The 19,287-nt window shown below is 40.7% G+C and overlaps 1 protein-coding gene across 14 annotated transcripts in view; it reads right to left on the bottom strand.

Moving 5' to 3' along the window:
* Positions 1 to 19,287, bottom strand: part of OSBPL1A (oxysterol binding protein like 1A) — a 230,388-nt gene that overhangs the window by 120,616 nt on the left and 90,485 nt on the right. For 6 of the 14 annotated variants that reach the window (XM_010818787.4, XM_024984539.2, XM_010818786.4 and 3 more), the window contains one exon: positions 9,364 to 9,470. In XM_010818787.4, coding sequence (XP_010817089.1) covers positions 9,364 to 9,470 — 107 coding nt within the window. Of the gene's footprint in view, positions 1 to 202; positions 325 to 355; positions 490 to 587; positions 694 to 9,363; positions 9,471 to 19,287 lie in introns of those variants that run through there. The other 8 variants (XM_005224096.4, XM_059881023.1, XM_005224097.5 and 5 more) reach the window with 5 other exon arrangements.

Below are 19,287 nucleotides of genomic sequence, written 5' to 3'. Positions count from 1 at the left end.
GCAGGAGCCACTGCAAACCCACCGCGGCCGGGCGGACAGGGTCCCCGGCTCCGCACACCCCTCCCCAGGCGCCAGCGGCCGCGCTCCGTACGCTTGCGTCCAACTCTCCTCGGACCCACTCACAGCCCCCGATCCCGCCCGGCCGCCCCCTCCCCGGCGCCCCGGAGCGAGGCCGCCCGGGCGCCGGCACTCGCCCACCCACCTGGGCCGGGGTCGGGGCTGCCCCCGGCGGCGCGCTCCGCCCAGCGCAGCTCGCAGCTCTCGCACGAATGCGCTCGGCCTGTCCCTCCGCCTCCCCTCCAGCCCAGCTGGGAGGCGCGACCCAGGGCGGCACCGCAAGGTCTCTCTAAGTCACCTTCGCGCGGCCCGCCCCCGGCTCCCGGCGAGGTCGAGCAGGGAGAGAGGCGCGGCCCAGGACTAGCGCCCGGGCCGCCCGAGGTCCGCGCTGGCCCCTCGGCCGCACCGCCGCCCTCCGGGGCTACAGCCGGCGAATGGCCTGCGGCGGGCGGCTCCGCGGCGGCTGGCGTCGTCCGTCCCTCCTCCCCGCCCCTCCGCCCGCCCGCCCGCTCCGCGGCGCAGGTAGGGACCTGCCGGGGGGCGGCGGGAGCGGCGCGCGGCCCGGGAGCTGCCCGGCCGGGGTTCCGGGGAAGGCGGTCCGCACCCCGCGCTCGCTCGGTGAGCATCCGCGGAGGCGCCCCCGACCCGGCCCGGCCCTGGATCGGGCGCTGTGTCCCCGCCCGTCCTGTAGACGCGGCCCTGGCAACTTTTAAATCCGCCCCCAGGAAAGCAAAGGGATCCTCTCTTCTGCAGTCTTCCACTTGAAGGTAACTGACACTCAGGCTCACACTGAAGAGTTAACTGCAAAGCCTGAGCTAGTGTGCACCTATTTATTTTTTGTATGCACTCCTTGGGCTCCCCTTTGAGCAATGAGGAAAACAACAGTAACTAACCCTACTAAAGTGAAACGTACTAACATGAAACGTACTCGCGTGAAATAGATGGTTTGAGATTCTGGCCACGCTTAAAGGGTGGACGAAGGAGCAGTGGTCAAGCAGACCCGCCACGTAAATGCTATACTTCAGTGGGATGTTCAGGCTAATGAAATTCCTAGTTAATTATGAGGCTCTGTTGAAGAAAAACAAACCTTTTTGTTCCAATGGTAGTTTTAAACCTTTCTATGATATATAAATGTGTCCTTCACTTTGGGAAGCAGAGAAATACTGAACAAAATTAAATATTTTGTTGACAAGATCCTAGGGCACTTTAAGTTCACTCTTCTAGCAGTGAACTTGCACTAGAGATGGGAAATGTGTGAAAAACGAGACAAGGCCACACTTGGAAAAGGGGGAATTAATGTCAGTGAGGTTTCACAGTGTCTTTGAAAAGTCAGTTTTCTATTTTTTCTTCCCATTCTAAATTGGTCACTAAATATTACCATATTTTGAAAAATCACATTTGGCAATAAAGAGGAGACCTTGCTACAGATTCTTTCTCCCAAGGCCCTAAGAATTAGAGAATGAATTCAGTTTACAAAAGTAGTACTAGGCAGCAAGAGGAAACAATGAACAATAATAAAGGCTACTTTGTTTCAGAAGGCACTTTACAGAGCACCTAAAATGTGCCAGGCACTGTACTGAGGAGCTTCACATAAAACAACTCATTTGTATCCTCATTTTCAGATTTAGAAATGTAACTCCCAAACACATTAATTTGCTCAGAGTCCAGATTTTAGGTCCTGATTGGTCTGACCCAAAAGCCTATCCTCTCTACTTGTGCATTCATTATTCATTTATTCATGTACATTCACTATGGACTACAAGGAGATCAAACCAGTCAATCCTAAAGGAAATCAGTCCTGAATGTTCATTGGCAGGACTGATGCTGAAGCTCCAATACATTGGCCACCTGATGCGAAAACTGACTCATTGGGAAAGACCCTAATGCTAGGAAAGATTGAAGGCAGGAGGAGAAAGGGACAACAGAGGATGAGATGGTTGGATGGCATCACTAACTCAATGGACATGAGTTTGAGCAAACTCCGGGAGATGGTGAAGGACAGGGAAGCCTGGCGTGCTGCAGTCCATTGGGTCGCAAAGAGTCAGGTAAGATGTAGCGATTGAGCAACAACAAAGTAAGCAAGCGCTATGCTAGACACAGATGCTACAAAAACAAGATACTTGAGTTCTAGTTAAGTAAATATGTAATCAGACAAGTAAAATATACACAATGTCATAAGCAATACAACAGCGTGGAAGCCCTAGAATAGGATGGACTTTAACTCAGTTTTGAAAGGTGGAACCTGGGGTTGGGAAATGGTAGCAGTTCTCCAACAGAGAGGAATCCTGAGAACTTTATCTAACAGAACGGTGATGAGGAATCTGTGTGCTGGGTTAGGGGAGCAACTAAGATAACTAAGATACAGGAAGTAAAAATAATCTTTGAGTAAAAGATAAGATGAGGACGAATAAAGAAAACACCTCCCAGGTTTCCAGCTTGAGTTACCCAGTAGGTAACTTTGGGTTGATCCACAACTCAGTTTTAGACACTTGGTTTTGAAACGCCTCTGATGTATCCATACATAAATGTCCAAAAGGCATCTGGATATACTGGTTCATAGCTCAGGAGATCCAAGACGGAGATATCTTAATCATCATGGATTGCTGGGTTGAAGGAATGGGTGAGATCATCCATGGAGAATACTGAGTGAGAAGGTCACCCCGGAAACCTAGGGACTACCAACATGCAAAGCACAGGCAGAAGAAAGATGCTTCAGAAGAAAACTGGGGAGGAGTGGCTATATAGAAAAGAAATGCCAGAAGAGGCAGGCACCATGGACTTCACAGAGAAGCATTCCAAAAGGCAAGCAGCAGTCAATGGCAGATCCTTCAAAGGACAAGCAAGATAATTTAAAGGTGTCTCTGATTTAGCAACAAGGAGATACTGGCAAGAACAGGCTTGGTGGACCAGCTGAGCAATAAAAAAAAAAGTAGAAACAGACGGTATCACATTTCCAAAAATGGATCTGGAAAGGGATGCAGGGAGCTAGAAGCTATAAGGGAGAATTCAGAAGAGAGTAGCTGTTTTTGAAGCAAGATGGAGACAGATGCCACCAATAAAAGGAAAGAAGATAGATTAAAAAAAAAACAAAAAAAAAAACAAACCTGGAATCAGGGAGTGGTAGGGAGTTGATAGCATAATACAGTGATCACCTAATATTTAACAAAGAATTTTGCTTAGAATAGAGATGAGAGAAGGTAAAGGCCTGAAAGATGTAAACATTGCTGATGAAAGAGACGGGGATTAAAGGCCTATGAACAGCTCAGAAAGCTAAATGAGTAACACAAACCAGGCCTTGACAACATGAGGAATCCACATGAGGGCATGAATTCTCTCCAAAGACTTTAGCATCTGGCCCAGAGCAGGAGTTCCTTTGGCTGGTACCAACTGTCTGAATCGTTCCATTACACCACAAGCTTGGCATCACTACCATCCCAACCACACATTTGGGTTATAGCTCTTTATCAGTCAGAAGATTTAATAAGAAAGTATAAAACATAAGCAAGTTGACCTTAAAAACTGATCATATTGAGGGTAGCTCAATAATGCACAGAACCAGAAGGGCACCAATGATGACTTCTGAATGATCTTTTAACCACTGATACCACCCACTGGTGAGAAAAACTACAGCAACAATGATTCACAAAACCAGTTTCTAGCCTTTTCAACAGAATTTGCTCACAAAGTTAAAGAAAAACCATAGCCATTATATTGTTATGTTTCCCAAGCACATCACTCTAAAAACATATAGTAAGGTTCCCTTTTGGAGAAGGAAATAGCAACCCACTCCAGTATTCTTGCCTGGGAAATCCCATGGTCAGAGGAGCCTGGTGGGCTACAATTCCATGGGGTCACAAAAGAGTCAGAGATGATTTAGCAACCAAGCAACAACAAAGGTTCCCTTTAGTAGATCAATCACAGACTCTACAGCTTATTTTATATATTGCTGGGGTTTTTTGTTTGTTTTTTAACAACATAAGCAGTGTTATGTCATGTAAAATATGCCTACATAATGCCTCATTTATAGAGCGGTCACATGGATACTTGGAGTATCTAGGCCATATCAGAGCATCTCCAAATAAGCAAAGAGCATCACAGGCTAGAATGCTCCAGGTCCAGACTGAGGTCTGTGCTCACTGTCAACCCCTATAAAGAACATCTTATTCTTACTGAGGACGTAATTCTGCCAAGTTTGGTTACTACTGTTTTTCTTTTTAATAAACAGGCAATTAGTATGAGTAAATGAGAAAGACTCAGTATTCCACTGCTAGAGAGAGGCACCCAGCTGATCTAAAAATCAGGAGAGAAAAAAATTTTAAACCAAAAGAGTGTAAAAAGGAATTCAAAAAGCAGTAGCAGGATTGGGCCATTTAATCAAAAAAGAGTCCTATAAACATTATCCCCTGAAGGTATCTCTGTATTAAGGCACAGAGTAATTATGAACATACAAAAGGACAGTCCTGAGGCAGCCAGGAGAGATAAAGGATGAACATTTTAGCTTAAGAAGTTAAATGTGTAACACTTAGAGTAACTGTCCTCAAAAAAGATTAGAGTAGGATTTTTTTTTCTACCAGTTGGAGCTGGGATCACTTACATCTACTGGTCCATATTCTGTACTGCCTACTATGGGACGTGTTTGCCAATCTGATCTCATTTACTCCTCAAAACACTCTTTTTTGGTTGGTTACCACTTTAAAAAGGAGATTGTATTTTAAAACAGAGTCAAAGGGATTAAAGAGCAGAGTCAGGAATTGGACTCAGGTCTGTGAGTTCAAATCTTATCAATGCTCTTTGCATAGAATTTCCAAATGAAAATTTAATTTATGATGCCTGATAAATAAGGCATTATGGTGTATAATTATTCCACTCTGACCTCACTTAAGCTTATTAAATTCCTATGTTGTAATTCTTAGCTACTTGATAAGACCAACTTCAGTGATACCATTTATCTTTCAAATATTTTTTAGGCCTTCATATAGTCTATAATCATATTTCTCAGAAGGAAATCCATGGATTTCTACTTAGGGACCCATAGGGGTGATATTTCACAGAATTATGGTGGGAAAAAAAAAAAAAAAACACTTGAAGATACTCTGAAAGTTTGAAGCAATAAATGCTATTTACTAAACGAATACCTTGTGCCCTTTGATATGCTGATATAGTCCCTTACATATTATTCATCAACACACAGTTGATCGCCATTCCCAACATTCAGGAGTTCATATATTTTCATTCTTTAGAAACGCACCCAAGGTCCTACAGTTGGTTAGAGAAAGACTGAGATTTAAAAAAGGTCAATTAGACTTTCACACCAGGGCTCTTAATGATTTTCTACATGTCTCTCTTATTTCCAAGACGACATGATCGAAGTTCAGAGAACTTAAGCAGACTATCATCTCTTAAATAAGGATGGAAACGCAGCACAGTCATTCCACCAATGGTCCAGTAAATATTCTTTACACCACACCACCTCCATCCAAAACAAGATAAAACCAATGGTACAGACACAGAAGCACCAGGCATCAGAGAAAAGGGGTCATAAGTGTTCATTAGACAGCATCCTGCAGTAACAACCACTGACTTATACTCAAGGCTTACTTAGGAACCATGCTAAGCATTTTGCTCACAATTATCTTATTTAATCCTCATGACAAATTTTAAAGGCTTATTTCATCTTCATGACAAATTTTAAAGACTTAAGAGGTTAATTAGGCTAAACTTAAAGCTAATATTTTTGTACATGTAAATTTCCACATGGAGGTGATTACCCAACCTTTTTCCTTTTCTAATCAGTTAAAGATTAGAATAGGTCAGCTTCTTCAAGAAAATTACGTTACTTCTAATCTAGTGTTTGCCTTCAAGAATGGCTCAACAAAAGAGCCATCAAGACATTCTCCTGTACCACAGAGGAGATGCAAATTTAATTTTACAACGTAATAAATATTACCTGAATCACGTAACATCAAAATTTGTTGTGTTTGTTCTGATAAGATGGTATCATCCTATGTGGATTTACTGAAGTCACTATATCATTCCTCATTTAAACAAGCTAGAATATGAAATTCAGAAACCACCAAAAATAGAAATGCTGAGAAGTGATGATTTCAACCATGAGATGACTCAGTCATTTAACATGCTTAATGAACAATTTTTTTTTTTGTATGGTATTTAACAGAATTCTATTAATTTTCTGTAAGTTTGTTTAAACAAGTTCAGATTGTTATTACTTTTCCTTGTTGGCCGCACCTCACAGCTTATGGCATCTTAGTTCCCCAAGAAGGGATTGAACCTAGGCCGTTAGCAGTAAAAGCACAGTCTAGTCACTGAACAACCAGGGACTTCCCACATAGATTTTCTTATTGCCCAAATAAAAGGATTACAGAATTTGTGGTATAGATAACAAACACAGCATTTTTTTAAATTCCTATTAATTCTCAAGGCTTCTATTCTAAAGATGGGAAAACAGAATTTTAGATCCGTATATCAGATCAGATCAGTCACTCAGTCGTGTCTGACTCTTTGCGACCCCATGAATCGCAGCATGCCAGGCCTCCCTGTCCATCACCAACTCCTGGAGTTCACCCAGACTCACATCCACTGAGTCAGTGATGCCATCCAGCCATCTCATCCTCTGTAGTCCCCTTCTCCTCTTGCCCCCAATCCCTCCCAGCATCAGAGTCTTTTCCAATGAGTCAACTCTTCGCATGAGGTGGCCAAAGTACTGGAGTTTCAGCTTTAGCATCATTCCTTCTGAAGAAATCCCAGGGCTGATCTCCTTCAGAATGGACCGGCTGGATCTCCTTGCAGCCCAAGGGACTCTCCAGAGTCTTCTCCAACACCACAGTTCAAAAGCATCAATTCTTCGGTGCTCAGCCTTCTTCACAGTCCAACTCTCACATCCATACATGACCACAGGAAAAACCATAGCCTTGACTAGACGAACCTTTGTTGGCAAAGTAATGTCTCTGCTTTTGAATATGCTATCTAGGTTGGTCATCACTTTCCTTCCAAGGAGTAAGCGTCTTTTAATTTCATGGCTGCAGTCACCATCTGTAGTGATTTTGGAGCCCAGAAAAATGAAGTCTGACACTGTTTCCACTGTTTCCCCATCTATTTCCCATGAAGTGATGGGACCCGATGCCATGATCTTTGTTTTCTGAATGTTGAGTTTTAAGCCAACTTTTTCACTCTGCACTTTCACCTTCATCAAGAGGCTTTTGAGTTCCTCTTCACTTTCTGCCATAAGGGTGGTGTCATCTGCATATCTGAGGTTATTGATATTTCTCCCTGCAATCTTGATTCCAGTGTTTCTTCCAGTCCAGCGTTTCTCATGATGTACTTTGCATATAAGTTAAATGAGCAGGGTGACAATATACACCCTTGACATACTCCTTTTCCTATTTGGAACCAGTCTGTTGTTCCATGTCCAGTTCTAACTGTTGCTTCCTGACCTGCATACAGATTTCTCAAGAGGCAGATCAGGTGGTCTGGTATTCCCATCTCTTTCAGAATTTTCCACAGTTTCTTGTGATCCACACAGTCAAAGGCTTTGGCATAGTCAACAAAGCAGAAATAGATGTTTTTCTGGTACTCTCTTGCTTTTTCCATGATCCAGCAGATGTTGGCAATTTGATCTCTGGTTCCTCTGCCTTTTCTAAAACCAGCTTGAACATTTGGAAGTTCACGGTTCACATATTGCTGAAGCCTGGCTTGGAGAATTTTGAGCATTACTTTGCTAGCATGTGAGATGAGTGCAAGTGTGCAGTAGTTTGAGCATTCTTTGGCATTGCCTTTCTTTGGGATTGGAATGAAAACTGACCTCTTCCAGTCCTGTGGCCACTGCTGAGTTTTCCAAATTTGCTGGCATATTGAGTGCAGCACTTTCACAGCATCATCTTTCAGGATTTGAAATAGCTCAACTGGAATTCCATCACCTCCACTAGCTTTTTCGTAGTGATGCTTTCTCAGGCCCACTTGACTTCACATTCCAGGATGTCTGGCTCTAGGTCAGTGATCACACCATCGTGATTATCTGGGTCATGAAGATCTTTTTTGTACAGTTCTTCTGTGTATTCTTGCCGTCTCTTCTTAATATCTTCTGCTTCTGTTAGGTCCATACCATTTCTGTCCTTTATCGAGCCCATCTTTGCATGGAATGTTCCTTTGGTATCTCTGATTTTCTTGAAGAGATCTCTAGTCTTTCCCATTCTGTTGTTTTCCTCTATTTCTTTGCATTGATCACTGAAGAAAGCTTTCTTATCTAAATTTTATATATATGTATGTATATATAAAACCATTTTAATCTACCTTCTTTTACCAAAACTTCAACTCTAAACAAAAGGCACAAATCAATTGTAACAAGAATAAGAAATTCAGTGTCCTTGGAAGGTATTGTGCTAAGTCCAGTAAGTAACACAGAGGAAAAACATATCCTACAATTTTATATATATGTGGAATCTAAAAAAATAAACATATAACAGAAATTTGGTGTCAATCTAAAAAGTTGAAGATTAAACACATACCTAGAATTTATATGGAAGAATGCCTATTGCTACTTGGCTTGCATTAAAATCATGAAAATGGGGGAATTCCCTGGTGGTCTCTGCAGTTTCACCACTAAGGGCACAAGTTCATTCCCTGTTTGGGGAACTAAGATCCCGAAAACTGTGCAGCATGGCATATAAACATACATACATGCATGCATGCATGCATAAAATCATGAAAATGGGGGGCGGGGGGAAGCCTACAAAAGAAAAGTCCAAGTTCAAGCAGCCAAAACGCACTTTAACAACTTTTCAGTCCTTAGAAAAACAGTTACTAATGGATAGCATACCACTTTTACTCATATCTGGAAGATCAAATGACAGATTTTTATATGGGAAAGAATAAATGGCAAAGAACACAAATGAACATTTAATCCATTAAGTTCAGTTCACATAGGTAAGTGTGAGAGCAATATATTATCTAAACAAAAGTATGTATTTTTCACATAGACTTTTTGCTTCTAGAATATTTTCATACCCCTCTTATCGAAACGCCACAACAACTCTGAATAGATCAACTATAAACATACTTGTTAAACATGGGTACATAAGCAAATTAGATGATATGAACAGAAGTTATTTCAGAATCAATCTAGTTAATCAAGAAATAATAAGTTCTAACTTCTGGTGAAAAATGAAGCTTTCATTTCCTTTACTAACTATTTTTTCCTCCTATCTTTGGACAATTTGAAAGCAATGATGTACTGGATAATCAAGCATGTGACACCCAGTGACTATAAAAATTCAATTCCAAAGGACCTACCCCTTCTTGTTTAGTGAAGAGATGAAGGCAGTCACTCAAAGCTACGCAAGTTTCTCTAGAAGCTTCAGCGACAACTTCAACTTTCTGAAGAAATGATGGAAGCATTTCTATAAATAAAATAAATATAATGAGTGGGATTTTAAGTAATAATAAAGTAAAACAAGACCACGAACATATTTCATATCTACTAACCTCATTTTTCCTTCTAGCTGCCTTAAGCATACAATTACTGTTCCTCTGGCATGATTATTAAGCACCTACTGTATGCAGGGCATATAAATTCATATAGAAAAAGAAAAGGAGAAAGCCTTGACCTAGAAAAGCCTATATCTTAAAAGGAGAAGAGCCAGGACTAAAAAAAAAAAAGAAACAAAAATTTTATAGACATAAATAATGTTTAAGAAAAACAGTTGTCAAGCAGAAATGATATCATTACTTATAAAACATTAACACTTCCCCTTTCATGATATTCATTACTAGATAAGTAATTTTATTCCAAGGCAAAGTGCTAAAAAGAGACAAAAATAATTCTGTAGTTGACATGACAGCTAAGAGATCTGAAGGCGGTATCAACTCAACTTCCTCTACTTCTTATTTGGATAAACGTTCTGTATAAATAGGTCTTTCGCTCTCAAAAATACAGACTTGTCAAGGTCCAGTATCCTGCCGGATACATAAGTTGGGAAATAAATGATAATATCAGTATCTTCCTTGGACCCCTAAAGAAAATCTTAATCCACTTTTCCCATCATTCTTTTTTTTGGCAAGCGAAAACAACAAAATGCATACTTGTCACTTAAACAAGTGAAATGTCATATTGTGAGAAAAAGTGTACTTAGTTGAAATAGCCTGGAATTTAATGTTAATTATACATTAAGATCCTTTAAATCTGTCCCTTCCATCAAAAAAGAGAAATTATAATAAGAAAGCTTTAAGGAAAAAATAAAGGGAGAAAGACAAGTCTGCCGCATCCTCTGTATTGTAAGTAATCCTGATGTACCTAAACCGCTATTCTTAAAACATGGTAAACAAAGTCAGTAAACAAAAAGAATCAAGTGAATCAAATGCCAACAAATCTGAACAAAAATTTTCCAGTGGGAGGAAAATCTATAGGAAATAATATGACAAATGATTTAGCCGTTATTTCTAAGTGATAAAGTTGTATGAACCTGTTCTCTTTTTAAATTTTCCAAATGTTCTATATGAATGAGATTTATTTTAGCAAAGACAAGTCCTTTTCTTGGAAAAATTCTTTCTTAAAACTCATAAAGCAAAACTATGCAATAAAAGGAAAAGATCATAGTGAATGAAGCAAGAACAGTCTTTTATTCATATCGATATAAAGACCAAATGACATTTTATCATATTTTTCATCTCATGGGATAGAGTTTCCTAGGGTTTGCTATTATTAATGACACCCAAATACTTGGAAACTACTAAATTCTAAGATAAATTTGACTTTACATACTTCTTTTGCAATCTTTGATACACACTGTGAAGATTTATTCTGTACTTAGTTGCTAAATAGCAAAAGAGAGTACCATATGCTAGATGCCATGTGACTTAAATAGTACCTCAACAGATGTCTTACACAGCGCTGGGGACGAGGGATGTGAGGAGATGCACAAGAAAAAACAGACACAGCCTCTGCCTCCCGTAAATTATCTGGGTAATCTAGTAATCTTTCACCTTCATGGCACAAAGGACAGAGAAACGGAAGCACAGTCCATTCGTGGATATGTTTCTTTTTATTAAATGCCATCATTACCTCCAATTATGTCTATGTTTTAGATATCTCACACTTAAGATACTTATTGATTTCCATAAAACATTAAATGTCAAAATAGATTTCACTGCTGTTGTTGCTCAGTCACCAAGTTGTATCCGACACTTTGCGCCTGCATCAGCTGCAGCACGCCGGGCTTCCCTGTCCTTCTCTATCTCCCAGAGTTTGCTCAAACTCAGGTCCGTTGAGTCAGTGTTAGTATCCAACCATCTCATCCTCTATCACCCTATTCTCCTCTTGCCCTCAATCTTTCCCAGCATCAGGGTTTTCTCCAATGAGTTTCAGGGGCACTTTACAAATTTTTAAACAAGCTTTCGAAAAGTATTCCAAGAAATATATATTAAGACAAGTTTTTATAAGAATCTCTTATTGAATGTCAAATTCTTCTGTCCAAAATAGTCAAAAGTTACCTAATTTCTCTGACAATCTAGCGTCCAAACAAGATGCTAGAATTAATATTAACCTGCACGGTGGGATAGTGTAGGAATCATTTACTATGGTAAACACACTGGTTCAGGGCTATGGATCAAGGCCAGTTGGTTGACACCAGTATGCCTCTTATGCAATGATGTCTCATACTGATTACATAAAGGAGAACTGCTAAGCTTCTAGAAAAGTTACCAAGTAGCAATCACTGCAAATATGCTTTAGCCAAGTAATATTCAGAGACTGAGCTATAATAAATGCAAAAAGGCAGTATGTTACCATATCTGGCCTACCCTGAGGATTGGACACTTAAATAGTACCAGTTAATTTGAGAGAAAAAGTTATTTTTTGTACTAAAAATATTGTTGAACTCAGGAAAGATGCTGGAAGATTATATGTGAAAAGCTTAACTTTAGAGACATGTATAAAAAGCTCACAATCTGTCGTTTCCATGATTACAATGTACAATTTTTAATTGGGTAAGTTTTAAAACTAGTAGGGAAGTGCTTGTTTCTTGCTGTTAAACGAAACCCTAATACAGAACACCTCCATTGTTCTCCTTATACAGAAAAAGTCTACACTCCTTAGATTAACATTTAAATCATTCCACAAATGGTCAGTTTCAGCCAGACTATTTTCCCGGGAATATCTGTTTTCCTAGAAATATGATCCTATTTTACTACTTCTAAACTTTTGTTAACGATGTTCCCTTTTCTGTGAATACTGGAAATAGTAATTATTCATATTAAGAAGTTTCTCCATTTAACTAAAAAAAAAATTCTAAGGTCAAGTTCAAATGCCATTCTCCCCATGAAGCCTTCCTTAAAAATCACTGTGGGAGGCGACCTCTTCTACTGGACTCCATATGTAGCCACATCCACTTGCTAAGAACTCAGGCCCTTTGCACATGCTCTGCTACTCTGCTCGTATGTACATGGTACATATGCTCACTGTATGCTGCTATTCTCAGTAAGCTCTAAACCTCTTTAACACGCCGCCCCCCCAAATACTGTACACCAAACCTTGTACAAAGAAAAGGCTCAAATATTAAAAGAATAAGGAAAAATAATAAAAAATATTTTATTTCCATTCACTTGCATAGAAAATCCAAATCACTCTGGGTTATTTTATTTTACAACGGAAGAATTATTATATTTTAGCTAAAGTGTTAGTCACTCAGTCATGTCCGTCTCTTTGCGATCCCATGGACTGTAGCCCAGCAGGCTCCTCTGTCCATGGGATTCTCCAGGCAAGAATACTGGAGTGGGTTGCCATTCCCTTCTCCAGGGGATCTTCCTGATCCAGTATTGAACGCGGGTGTCCCACGTTGCAGGCAGATTCTTTACCAATTGAGCCACCAGGGAAGCCCCAGAAATATTTAAGACATAAACATTTTCATTTATATTACTACAGGTTGGTTAATTAGCACAGGTGGATAAATGTACTATTTTAAACTACATTTTCTTTTTACTTGAGGCACAAGAAAATCTCTTTTGTCTGTTTTTCAATTTAACTCAAATATTTCTATCATTGGGGACAAGATATTTAAAAGAGGAAAAAACTGGATGAATGGCATTTCCTCACCCTCTCACCCTAGTCCTTTTGGACACAGTGTTGCCTTAAGTGTTTTTTGTTTTGTTTTGTTTTTAAGTAAACACAAACAGTTGAGAATAAATAGTCCCAAAGCTATCTAGTGACAAAGCTAAGGTCATAGGAAATAAAGAAAATATCAAAATAAGACAATTTTTTCTCTTGTGGTGGAAAACAGAAAATGTAATGTATCTGACTATGTGCATGAGAAAAGGTATTTTTGAAATTGATTCATACTCCATTGGAATTATATAAATCCCTCAAGACAATCAATACTCTCTCCCCAAAATGGAGAAAAAGATTTCTGGACATAAAAATCAACTACTCTTCTAAAAAACTTCTACTACATAAAACCATAGCTTGAAAAAAAAAATCAAGATTGGTGGCATCATATAAGATATAAAAATATAAATTTATCTATTTCTTGTTCAAATTAAGATGATTAGCTTGAAATCAATCACCCACTAAACAAGCACCACTGAGCATTTCATCTATGTATCTACATCTGTAAATTTATACTAGTTGCAACGGAAGTATAAGATATATAATTCAAGCAGCATGTGTTAAATGAGTTAAAATCATGAGTTAAATAAGAATAAAAAGATCATAACAGGGATGCTGCAAGATATAAAGAGCAAACAAACTATACACACATAAATGTCACACATTTAGAGAAAAGGGCTACCATTATGGGATGCAATAATAAAGGGGAGTTTGATAAAAGTAATGGTACTTGGGTCAGATCTTGAAGACTAAGTCTGTTATTGTTAAACACAATGCCCAATAAAACAAATGTATCTAAAATATCTATATCTATTATTTTCAGATGGTCTGAAAATACTGGTTCTGAGAAGAAGAGTCTCAGAATCATGATCAATGAGAACTTGAGAGGTAAGAGGATTTGCATCTACCATTTATTGAGTGGCTATCATGTGGCAGGCACTACATTCCAGGTGCTTGAGATAAAGGGGTAAGTAAGTAACTGAGAAACAGTTTCTGTCCTTACAATACAGTCTGGCAAGGAAAACAGAAAGTAAAACAATTATTATTGAATGAACAGTATTGATCAGAGGGAGTCTTTAGAGTAGTCAGAGGGAAAGCATATATTTGTTAGAAAAACTAAAATTAATTAATTTAACAAAGCACCAGTTGGGAAGACCTTTTGGGTTCAAAATCAGGAAGAAGCCAGCAGAGCTATGAAATGTATTTTGCATTCTTTTACAAATAAGAGTGAATAGAAGAAAAGGAGGAAAATTGGATTAAAATCTCCACCAAAGGCTGTAACTGGATTTGCATCACCCGTGACTAAACTGCCCTGGCAGTGGCTCCTAACCGTTTGGGAGTAATCTTAAGAGAAAACCCAATCAACAAAACAAATGATACAGAGTCACGTGTGACCCAGGGAGCTCTGCCTCCAGCAAAGTCAGGAGGGAAGTGCTGGTCAGGTCTGTGCCTCAGTGATTAAGGTGAGGACAGAGAAAGTGATGGTGTTTTCTCCCATGGACTAGGCAAAGTAAGAGTACTAAGCCAGTTTCATAACCACTTTGTCTCCTCTCTGACTCCTCCCACCTGGCTGCCTGAAAGGAAGCCTGGACCAGAACAGCAGCCCGCCCTCCACCCAGTGCCCTGTCCCTACTGAGATCGGGGACAGCTCTCAGAGCAGGGTGGTGCCGGTGGTGCTTTAGTCACTAAGTCATGTCCAACTCTTTTGTGACCCTATGGACTGTAGCCCACCAGGCTCCTCTGTCCATGGGATTTCCCAGGCAAGAATACTGGAAAGAGTGGGTTGCCATTCCCTTCTCCAGGGGACTTTCCCGACCCAGGGATGGAACCCGGGTCTCCTGTATTGCAGGCGGATTCTTTACCGACTAAGCCATCAGGGAAGCCCCCATATTACAGGCCTGGGCAGATGGAAAGGTAGTGGCTTGAACTTTTGCTTGTTCTTCTGTCCCCTTCTGAGACTTGAGGCAGCTAAGTCTGCCCAGAGGGGGAAATGGAAACAGAGGTACAGTGATGCGAATTAGCTGGAGGGTCATTTGGAAACACAAAGAGCGAGCCTGTAGGCTAGTCTTAGAGAAGCCAAGAAGTTTCTAGAAGCTACACTTAAAAGATGAGGAAAAGCTAGTATTTCACATGATGAGAACAAGACCCTAAGGCATGAGAAAAGTTCAGCATTGCTGAACTCTGAGTAAGAGGAAGGAAGAGGTGAGAGGTGATATTGCTAAAGTGAGGAGACACAGGTCAAGGTAGAGTTCGATTACCCACTAAGGCACTGAGGTCTCAAGACTTGATTTGCGTTTAGAGTTCAGTTCAGTTCAGTTGCTCAGTTGTGTCCGACTCTTTGCGACCCCATGAATTGCAGCACGCCAGGCCTCCCTGTCTATCACAAACTCCTGGAGTTCACTGAGACTCATGTCCATCAAGTCAGTGATGCCATCCAGCCATCTCATCCTTGGTCGTCCCCTTCTCCTCCTGCCCCCAATCCCTCCCAGCATCAGAGTCTTTTCCAATGAGTCAGCTCTTTGCATGAGGTGGCCAAAGTACTGGAGTTTCAGCTTTAGCATCATTCCCTCCAAAGAAATCCCAGGGCTGATCTCCTTCAGAATGGACTGGTTGGATCTCCTTGCAGTCCAAGGGACAGAGGCACCTCTCAAACTACAATGTACAACACTCCCTGGAGGCAGCATGGCCAGATGAGAAGAGCTGCAACCTACAGGCAGGATGGCTGTGGCCAGTGTCAGCGCAGGGACAGAGGAACAGAGAAAGGGACAAGGAGAGATACAGGAGACACAGGATGCGCATCGCTGCAAGGATGCACTCCAAGGTTAAGATGACTCCAAGGCTTGGGCTTGGGAAAGCGTATCAAATGGAGATGTGTTCTCTGAGATGAGAAATACCGGAAAGAACCTCAGGACAAGAGAAGAGGAAAAAAATAATAACAATAATTGACAGAAAAATTACAAAGGATTTTTTTGTTGTGAGTTGGAGACTTTGGCCCTGCTTCAATTCCACTGTCCCCTTGAACTTCTGAAAGGGAGACCTTAAGGACTGGAACAATACCTCAGCTGCAGCAGCCAAGTGACTGTCCTCAATGAGTTCTACCTTTCACTGTAGATGCAGATCTAGGCATGAAAATCTGTAACCTTTTCTAGCTCACAGATCAAAAGTTTAGAAGGAAATACAGAATTTTTTATTTAGTCCAGGTTCTTTACTGGTGAAGAGCAGTCTCTGCGGCCAGGCTGCCTAGGATCAAACTCTGTCTGGTTTTTACTAACTGTATGACCCAAGACAAGTTACGTAAGCTCTCTGTGCCTCCGTTAGCTTATTCATAAAATGGACATAATAGTCATACACTAACACTGGGTTGTCATAAGGAATAAAAGAGTTAATATAAGGACTTCCCTGATGGTCCAGTGGCTATGACTCCACGCTCCCAATGGAGGGGGCCCAGGTTCGATCCTTGGTGAGGGAACTAGATTCCATACGCTGCAACTAAGAGTTTCCGTGCCACAACTAAGACCTGGGACAGCCAAATCAATAAATATTTTTAAAAAACGAGTAAATATATGAAAAGTACACAAAACAATGCACACACAAAAAGGGCTATATGTGCGTGTATTCTGGATAATACAATTTGTGCATTACTGACATATTTCACATTAGAAAGTGCATGGGACACTTGTGGTACCTAGCTGACTACAATGATGAGGAAACATCCTTCCAACCCAAACCCATCAAGATGCTGATAAAATAATAGTAATAATATAATATATATCAGAGTTGGAAAGAACAAAATCCCAGATATGCTGGAAACCAACAGAAAAGTCAAGGCTGACAGAACAGGAACAGGCAGAGGTGCAATGGGGAAGGCCAAGCCCTGGGGGATCAGAGGTCAGCTGGACAAAGTGGGGGAGCTGAGAGCTGCTCCTTCACATCCTCGTGAAGGGAGATGCGGCTCTGATCTTACCAAGCAGAGCAAGACCTTGTAAAGGGCTGGATCCCCAGAAAAAACAGAAATGGGCAGGGCAGCAGTGAAGAAGGGCATTTCCTACCGGTGCTCTGGGTGGGCATCATGAAAAACAGAAATCCCTAGCTTGTACCACATTTAGTAGGCAATCCGATTTTAAAATGATTACATCCTCAACAGAAACACAACTACTGTGAAGGGACAGTTCCATAATCCAGAAGGAGGAAAAACATACTCTGAGTGAAAAGTTAAAATCCAAGTGAAGCAAACAATCCATTCCAAGGGACAGTCAGCCAACGAAACCAAAGAACCGGCTCCGCCAACAGCTTGAGACATAAGAACACACTGAAAAGGGCTTAGTTGTATACATTTAAAATTATTAGCGATAAAGTTAGAAGTATATGTACTATGGAAGAGCAGTCCTCTATGGAAAAAAGAAAAACTTTTAAAACCACCACCTAGAATTTCTACAATGGTGAAATACAGTCCTTTAGGATTAGAAAGTCAGAGGGCTAAACAGACCACCTAGATCAAATTGAGAAAGAAACTGAAACTAGGAAGTAGATCTGAGGAAATTGCTCAGAATACAACACAGAAAAAATAGAAACAGAATGAGACACTAAGAGATGGGGGATAAAATAAGAAGCCTCCCAAGAAGTTTCTGCGGAAGAGAAGGAATGAAGAAGTAAAGTCTGAAGCGACAACAAAGAACTTTCCTAGACTGAAGGAGGAGTGAACGAGTCTTTGAATTAAACACAGTCTCAAAGAGCAAACGTAAGACACTTTAAAACTGCAAAACGACAAAGACAAAGGGGAGATCTTTGAAAAGCAATGCTATGCTAAGTCACTTCAGTCGTGTCCGACTCTGTGCCACCCCATAGACAGCAGCCCACCAGGCTCTCCCGTCCCTGGGATTCTCCAGGCAAGAACACTGGAGTGTGTTGCTATTTCCTTCTCCAATGTATGAAAGTGAAAAGTGAAAGCGAAGTCGTTCAGTCGTGTCCGACTCTTAGCGACTCCATAGATTGCAGCCTAACAGGCTCCTCCGTCCATGGGATTTTCCAAGCAAGAGTACTGGAGTGGGGTGCCATTGCCTTCTCCTGAAAAGCAATAAGAGAACTTTAAAAGGAAAAAAAAAAAAAAAGCCTATCAAAGAATCATCATTAGAATGTTAGAAGCCAGAAGAAATTGGAATTGCATCTTCAAAACACTAATGGAGGGGCTTCCCTGGAGATTCAGCGATAAAGAATCTGCCCGCCAATTAAGGAAACAGGGGGTTTGATCCCTGATCTGGGAAGATCCCACATGTTGAGGAGCAACTAAGCCCAGAAGGCAAGACTACCAAGCCTACGTGCCACAGCTACTGAAGCCTGTGCACCCCAGAGCCTGTGACCCCCACAAGAGAAGCCACCACACTGAGAAGCCTGAGACCATACCCAGAGAGTAGCCCCTGCTTGCCACACCTAGAGAAAAGCCCACTCAGCAACAAAAGACCCATAGCCAAAAGTAAAAACTAAATAAAATTATATATTAAAAAAAAAAAAAAAAAACTAATGGACAGTAACTAACCCAGCGGAGGTCAAATAAAGATTTAGATGAGAGGGAAAGTTTGCTACTCACAGATCCCTAGTGAAAAGAACTATTCAAAGGTTTGTCTCAGGAAAACCACTGAATCCAGAGAAGAATCCGATATAAAAACCAATGGCATTGACTGTGGAAACCCCATCTGTTAAAGAATGCAAACTGCTCCCAAGGGGAGGGCTGACAGTTTCTTCCCTCTTTAAGTTCCTACAAGATTTCACTGATTTCTTTCACCAGTGTTTTATAGTTTTCTATATATAGGTCTTTTGTTTCTTTAGGTAGATATATTCCTAAGTATTTTATTCTTTTCATTGCAATGGTGAATGGAATTGTTTCCTTAATTCAATTCCTCTGTTTTCTCATTGTTAGTGTATAGGAATACAAGGGATTTCTGTGTGTTGATTTTATATCCTGCAACTCTACTATATTTATTGATTAGCTCTAGTAATTTTCTGGTGGAGTCTTTAGGGTTTTCTATGTAGAGGATTATGTCATCTGTAAACAGTGAGAGTTTTACTTCTTCTGGAGGAATCCAATCTGGATTCCTTTTATTTCTTTTTCTGCTCTGACTCCT

The sequence above is a fragment of the Bos taurus genome, chromosome 24, assembly GCF_002263795.3.
Source record: "Bos taurus isolate L1 Dominette 01449 registration number 42190680 breed Hereford chromosome 24, ARS-UCD2.0, whole genome shotgun sequence".
NCBI classification, from domain to species: domain Eukaryota; kingdom Metazoa; phylum Chordata; class Mammalia; order Artiodactyla; family Bovidae; genus Bos; species Bos taurus.
Note: the sequence above shows the minus strand (reverse complement) of the source record. Positions and strands in the feature narration are given on the sequence as shown.